This window comes from Lolium rigidum, chromosome 7, assembly GCF_022539505.1.
Source record: "Lolium rigidum isolate FL_2022 chromosome 7, APGP_CSIRO_Lrig_0.1, whole genome shotgun sequence".
Lineage (NCBI taxonomy): Eukaryota > Viridiplantae > Streptophyta > Magnoliopsida > Poales > Poaceae > Lolium > Lolium rigidum.
The window spans coordinates 328,959,167-328,967,102 of NC_061514.1; the positions used below are offsets into that span (position 1 = coordinate 328,959,167).

The following is a 7,936-nucleotide window of genomic DNA, read 5'->3' on the forward strand; positions in this document are numbered from 1 at the left end:
TTTGAAGGCATCGTCCTGGTAGCAGTCCCGCTAAGTTCCGATGGAAACCTGAGCTTTGGCTTGCCGGACTAGATAGTGGAGGCGTTTGGCGTCAGTTACCTCATTGGAGGCACTGTTTTGAAGCTCCGACTTCCAAAAGATGAAAATTTCCATAGATCTAGGTCTCCTGGATCAGACGTTAGCCATGAGGTCAAACAACATGTCTCAATGCTCACTTGTCAGCATGAGGTGGCTGACTAGAATTCCAAGTATAAGAAATTATATAATAATAAATAGTCTGGACGGGGATCGCATTTTACCTATGTAACCCGTAATTACTTTGTACGGGTAATTTTTTTAAATTAATATATGAATTATGTTGCAATAAGTTTTAAACATTTTAAAAAATATATCCGAATATGCATTAGATTTAAGGCAATTCAGAAATCATTATTAAAGTTATCTTAGGCGAGAAGATCAATAGTTAAAATTCAATCTAATCATTTATCCTTGCAAGATCCCAACATACGCAACGTTATAAATTCTGGATACACGATTTTGATTATGACGATTCTACGGAGCACCTCGTCAAGATCAATATATTGGCACCTAATAGGGATCACTGTGCTCTTATCCAACTTTGTCTCAAGACCAGTGACCTCTCCAAAAAATCCCGAGGATAGAGGATATAATTTTTATGTTCTCCTTCTTAGAGCATCTCTAGTCGCGTTCCCCAAAGCGATTTGGGGCGTGCCGGACAAAAAAACGTTCCCAGCCGCGTCCCCCCCAAAGCCGCTTTTTGTCCGGTGCGGCCCGATACGGTGTCCGGCCCCCCGAGCCCGTCCCCGCTCCACATGGGACGCTCCGGGCACGCCGGACACAACGAAAAGCGAGGCGGGGAGTGGCGGGGCCGACCCGTCAGCGGCACATTGAATTTTAACCTAACCGTCGCCTACCTCGCGACGGAAGTTATTCGCGCGCAGTGACACATGACCGAAGTGTCGCAACTTTGCCTTAATGGCGACGGAGGGGCAGACGAGACGTCTCGTCGGTGTTGCGCAGCCTCCACGCGTAGCCGGCGTTCGCACGCCACCGCGCGTTCCCGCGCTTTCTTCCCGCCTCTTCTCGCCTCTTCCCGCGCTTTCTTCCCGACATTGGCGTCTATAAAAGACCCTACCAGCTCAATGACAGCCACCACAGCCGCCGGCACCCCTTTCTCCGCCACAAGCACAACCCTCGTCGCTCCACCGCCGTCTCCTCCACCACCAGTGCGCAATGATGAACCGCCCCGGCGATGACCAGTTCCCTCCACCGCCGTCTCCTCCACCACCACCTCCACCACCACCTCCACCACCGGATTCGCAGTTCGACATCGCCGCCGCCGCCCAGGAAGAGCGGCGGCGGCGCGGGGCGGAGCTTTGGCGTGGAGATCGTCGGCAGCGGCGGGAGGCACTCGAGCAGCGGGCCCGCCAGCAGCGTGAGGCGGCGGAGGCGACGGCAATAGCGGCGTTCTACGCTGGAGACCCCGCAGCTGACGAGAAAGCGTCGGCAGCAGCGTGGGATGAGGAGGCGTTGACGGACACCATTGCGGCGTTCGACGCCTCCACGACAGAAGAGGTGCGGCGGCGCTGGACGGAGGAGATTGGCCAGCGGTGGGCTGATGAGCGCCGGCGCCAACGCGAGGAGCGGGAGGCGCAGTACCGTTAATATATAATCAAAATTGAATGAAAACCTTTATTTTCGTGCACCAATATTCATTTGGGGAGGGCGTTTGGGGGACGCGACTGGGGAGCGACATCCCCCTAACGCGGCACGAACAAAACACGTCCCCCAAACGCTCGATCCGGTGCCGTTTGGGGGACGGTTTGGGGGACGCGACTAGAGATGCTCTTAGGCACCACAAAGATGGCCGCATCATCCGCATAAAGGGAGGTTTTAACATTTGTTTCTCTTCCTCTAATCTTGTGATGGAGATCATTTTGTGTTGCGAAATGAAGGATTAGTTGCTAGGGATCGATGGCGAGGGCAAACAAAAGTGGCCATTGAGTATCCCCTTGCCTTAAACCTCTCCCATGCTTGATTGGAGAGCTAGCGACACCATTAAGGAGGACATGCGAGGAGGAGATACAAAGCATGGCGGCAATCCAATCACGAAACTTGGGCGGAAAGCCCTATGTCTTTGGAAAGCTTGAGCAAGTTGGTTTGGAAAGCTTGGACACCTCCAAAGGTCATATTCTTCGCGTGGTTGGCCATCTGAAATAGAATTTAGACGACGGATCGTCTTGAGAGAAGAGGTTGGAAAAATTGTGGTATTTTGCCTTTTTTACAAGCAAATGCAAGAGACGGCGGTGCACCTTTTCTTACATTGTCACATCTCCAAGAGGTTTTGTGGTATGGTGAAGAATTGGATTGACATTTCCACTATCCGAACTCACAAGTGGACGGCGGATATCTCTCTCAAAGATTGGTGGACTATGATATCTTGTAAGGCCATCCCGAACCGGAAGGTATTGGCCTCCCTAAGTTACTCGTGAGTTGGATAATTTGGAAGGAACGAAACGCAAGGGTCTTCAACAACAAAGCCGTGCCTCCGACTATTCTCTAGAGATCATCAAGCGCGAGGCTATACTTTGGGTCGCCACCGGGGCGAAGAGTTTGATGGTCCCTTTGATTCATAGGATTGTATAGATATTGCGTAGGATTTGGATCCTATAGGAAAGTTTTCTACACAATTTGTTCGATTCATTGGAGCATATTCTATAAGAATCTTGCAGTATAAATCTTATAGAAAAAACATTAGATCAAGTATGCATGATATCCCAATCGTATAATTTTACTATTGTTATGTTTCTCCTATCCTATAAATGAAAGGGGCACTGAGTTTCGTAACGAGGGGAGAGTAATCCCTTTCTTATTTTGTTTAACTTTGGTTCGCCTTGTCAAGACACTCCTTTCTAATTAATGCATGGTGGCAAGTTCTTTGCTCCATTTTGAAGAAAAAAAGATTCTACAAAATTATTAAGGTTCCTAAAAACTTGTTTTGATCAGCAACGGAGAGAGGCAAATCTGAAGCAGAGGCAGCAAGTTGCACGTGAGATCGAACGGGCCTGCAGGCTGCAGCCCTGCAGGTCGGTAGTATCGGTAAAACGGAATTTTGTACTATGTGGATGACAATATGCTCAGATGCTTCTCTAGTAACCTGCCAACGGATCACCAGCAAAAAAGATGGACGAGTTCTTCCAACAAGAACAAAACCTGACGCAGGTAGGCCTAGTCCGATCTGTAAAGACAAGAGCACACGATCGATTCCCTTGAGAAAGGCTGGAACCAAAGCACGGTGCCCCGTGACGACGGGCATGCACTCACTCATCGATCGACCCTGCTTCAGCTTTGCAGAATCGCAAGCAGCTCTCAGACGGATCGATCGATCAAACGGAAAAAGAAAAAGTCTTGCGATTTGTGCAAACGCAATCAGAAAGACAGAAACCATGAGTATCATTTCAATTCACCGCCGTAATTCGCACGGAGACGCGCGCGCGGGGGCGTACTGTACACGGGCAGCACACGGCATGCGTAGCTAAGCTAGCTAGCCCTGCAGCGGCGGCGACGACCGGTGCTGCTTGGAGCCGGTCGTGTCGAGCGCGAGCCAGGCGCGCGTGAAGGCGGCGACGATGGCGAGGTGGTGCTCGGCGGCGTTGAGGGCGAGGTAGCAGGCGAGGAGCTCCTCGAGGCCCCGCGGCGACGCCCGGACGTCCTCGTTCGCGGCGATCATCTCCGCCATGCTCGCCAAGAAGTCCTCCTCCGGCTCGGCCGACTCCTTCACCACCACGAGGCTCTCACGCAGCCACCGCCGCCGCCTGGCGCGACGGCTCTTCGGCCTGGTCGCCGCCGGCTGCTGCTGCGCGCTCACCGCCATCCGCTTCCGCCCGCCGCTCGGCTGCACGTGGAGCCGCCGCCGCCGCACCCTGGCCGTCGGCGACGCGGCCGCGCTGGTGCCACCGCTGCCCGAGGCCTCCTCCCCGTCCACCTTCTTGGCGGCGGCGCCGCCCGGCTTGGTGAGGATCGGCCGCAGCTTCAGCTCCGGCATCGCCTTGAGGCCGTCGAACCGGTCGGCGTCGCAGGCGGCGGCTGCCTGGACGGTGACCACGTCGAAGACGATGTCGCCGCGCTGCGGGCTGCGCGGGAACTGCGTGTCCCGGCGCTTGGGGTTCCCCGTGGCCGGGCCACGGTCGCAGCTCGGGACGTAGTAGGACGCTCTGTTCGGGGAGCAGGGCGGAGCCGCGAGCTCCGGCGGCGCACGATCGCCTCTCGGCTTGCTCGCGAGCGCAGCGGCGTCGTCATCGCCGGCGTCGCCCCGCTTGCGCCGCAGCTTGTAGAACCAGGAGCCCGGCGGTGGCATGGTGCTGGAGCGGCACAATTGGAAGTCTCGCAGTAGCTCCTCGCTCTGCTTTGTGGTGCACTTGCTGTACAGTGGAGAGGCTGGGAGGGAATGTGGAGTGAGCTGCCGTGGCACTTTTTATGGCGCAAAAGTTTGCCGCGGGTGGCAGTCGACACAAGCTGCGGTGGAAAAGCGTAAGCAGCATCTTATAACAATTTGTCATGTCATACATATCTGTTTCTGTGGGAAGTCTGTTTGATTAATGTATGCGTTCATCAACTGAACTTTAAATCAATATTACAGTGGAGCAATTACTCCCCACCACTTCAAATTAATATTACAAGTACTCCCTCCATCCTAAAATGTAAGTCATCTAAAGACTGGTTAAAAGTCAAATTTTACTAACTTTAACCAAATATTTAGAAAAATATATTTACATCTACAATATCGAATGGACATATTAAGAAAATATATTTTATGGTGAATCTATTCATGTTGATTCAGTACTGTAAATATTTAATTTTTGTGTATAAACTTGTTCAAACTTAAAAAATAGTTGATTTTTGACTAATCCTTAGACGCCTTACATTTTAGGACGGAAGGAGTATCATATTTTCTTTAAAAGTTAAGCCATGTAAAGCTCGATAATTTTTTTAGAAAAAACTATCAACAAATATGATATTCTATTAATATTCTATCGATATCGTATGAAAATATATTTAGTGATGCATGTAATCATATTGATTTTGTATTTTACATGTTGATGTTTTTTTTTATAAAAACTTGGTCAAAGTACATGGTTTGATTTTTTTTAAATAATATAAAATTTATTCATTGAAACAGAAGATGTAGCCATGTACTATCATGCACCGTGGTCCACTTTCAGGAAATGCAAGGGTGTTTCGTCATAGCTCTACCCAGGGCCGGTCCTGGGGAGGGTCTGGCGGGGCAGCCGCCCTGGGTCAGAAAAATTGGGGACCCATATTTTCTGTATAGGCTTACTATACATTGCAGAAAAAAGAGAGTTGTTTTACCATTTTAGATGGATTTGATCTACAGTTGGACCTTTTCTTTTTCTATTGGTTTCCAATCGGCTGGTCGGCCATGACTTGAGTCAGCGCCTGAAATCCATTCCATCTATCGATATGTGAAACATCGCCAATTTGTCCGAGCACGAAGCCTCGATTCCCTGCCTGCCCTGTAGCGGTTCGTGGCTATCGCCCAGGCTGCCTGGTTCCTGCCCTCGCTCTCGCCGATCGCGACGGACCGACCGCGAGATGATCTGCTGACTGTTGCCCTGTTGCCCTCCTGCAGACTACGGTGCTGCCTGCTAGTCCGCCGGCCAGTGGCTGTCGCAGTTGGCAGTCCCAGTCCGGCCGTTGTCAATCAGGCAATCATCCAATCTGCGTATTAGATTAAGATAGAAGGTAAGAACGGCCGCTGCAGTTTTCTTGGAATTCTACTATATGCTCGCCTATAATTTAGGTTCTGAATTTTGATTAGCAGTTGTTGTTCTTATTTGTAGGAGCGGGGTTAACTGGTTTGGCAACTCTATACATCGACAAGAAGTTAATGGACGAGTTTGATATTGATTCCATCATCAGGGACTTTGCTTCTAGGAATTGGCGGAGAAAATTTTAAGGTATCATGCAAACATTGTTTTATATAAATATTGAAGTTGATTATATTTAAAATTATTTATTTTTCATCATCTCATACATGCGAAAAAATGTAGAAAGAGGGGCCCAAAATTTTAGTTTCGCCCGGGCCTCCGAAATCTCAGGACAGGCCCTGGCTCTACCATGCGGTGGATTGTTGCATCTAAAGTCAATGAGGAATTTAATGACAGCGGTCAGCAAAAACCTAAGTAATATTGTGCCATGAGAGCAGGAACGAAGATTTGGTGCACGTGAGCACCAACGCTCTCAGTTTTTGAAATATTTGAAAATTATACTTTTATGTTTTAAAAAATTATAAAATTTATTCCATGAATACATACTTATGTCCTGATTACTCATGCAAAGTTTTGGTAGAAATTATGTTGTATTTTGAGCTACAAGAAAAAAACAAATTTATGGCTATGTATAGAAATAGTTTTTGTCAGAAAATTTTCTTTTCTATATAGTTCATAATACAAACATATTTTCCTCCGAAATTTGTACTGCACCTTGAGAAGATTTCTATGCATGTTCGTATTTAAGTTTAATTTTTTTGAAATTCCAGAAATATGTTTATAAAAAACCGAGAGCACTGAAACTCACGTGTCAAAGACACTTTTCGCGAGAGTACGTAGGCTTTTGTAGTAAGGGGTGGGCATGTTTTTTTGCCAACCCTAGGAACCTTGTGAAATGTCTTTTAACTTCTTCATTAATGAGATGAAGCATAGTTTTTGGCTGAGAAAAACGATCGACAACATGGTCCCCAAGTCAAAATGTTTGAATTCAAGATCTATGTACTGTCTGATCGGAGACCAGGCAGAGGAGAGGCCGGGGACGGAGGCCATGCACTTCTACAAACAGTGATTCAGCACAGGGCATGGAGCTCCTTTTATCACAAGCCTGCAGCTTGTACTAATTATTGTCTCTATCCAGCTCAAAACCAGGGTCGAGGACCAGCTGAATCGCAATCACAATGCATCGCACATGAGTTTGGCAGCAGAAGCTGAACGGGCTGCTAGCTAGGAGTATGAACCAAGTAAGTTTCTTGAGGTTGAGGCAGACCAGCTATGATTCGGTGCCTGCAGGGGACATGAGCGCTTCCAAAAGTCCAATCTTTGGTCCACCACGAAACGCATCGATGCAGTGTGTTTTGCTTTGGTCCTCGTGTGGGGCAGCTTAGTTCTTATATATACTGGAACATCACAGAGCTAGTAGCATCTTCTTAATTACAGAATGCTAATTCGACCGTGTGCAGCCGTGCAGCGTGGCATGAAGATGCAGCTAGTGCGCTGTAGTTTGTCGCTCCAGAACATGTAGTCCAACAGCAACGGATGATCAATGGGACCCTGCCGTGCATCTGTTTCTCGATAGCACAGCGGCGCGCGTTACAAAAGCTGCGAGCTCTACAGTCGTTGCCGAGTACCCGTTTCAGCTTTCAAACGAGTTCGAGATACATGCAGCGCGGACCAAGTGCTCGTTTGATATTCAGACTTGTCTGCGGACTGCGGTGCAGTGCAAACAGAAGTTCAGGTCACAGCCTATCCCCTAACGATTTTTTTAAATTTCCAGCGACGAATTCACCGTACTGTACTTATTTATATCCACGGTTCTTTTGCTGATTTCGGACAATTTTTCCAGTATGCGTATGCTACTGATTGTTTTTTTTTCGATAAAGGGAATATATTAATATCAAAACGATACCAATTACATCCAGCCTCTGCAACAACGCACAATCCTAATGGCACTACGGATGCACACAGTCAAAAAAAAGAAAAGAAAACTAAGAAACAAAAGTCCCATTCATGATATCTCGGGCCTAACAACAGCAATACATCCACCGTCAAGACAACACCTGAAATACAGAATCTCCAAAAACGACGCCTCCAAGAAGGGAACAGTGCGCGAACACCATCATCGCCCG

General features: G+C 48.5%; 1 protein-coding gene across 1 annotated transcript; it reads right to left on the reverse strand.

Moving 5' to 3' along the window:
• Positions 1-3,565: 3,565 nt before the first annotated feature.
• On the reverse strand, positions 3,566-4,378 carry LOC124673402 (transcription repressor OFP1-like). Its single transcript, XM_047209486.1, has one exon. It carries the CDS (start codon positions 4,376-4,378, stop codon positions 3,566-3,568), a length of 813 nt encoding a protein of 270 aa, XP_047065442.1.
• Between the last annotated feature and the right edge of the window lie 3,558 nt (positions 4,379-7,936).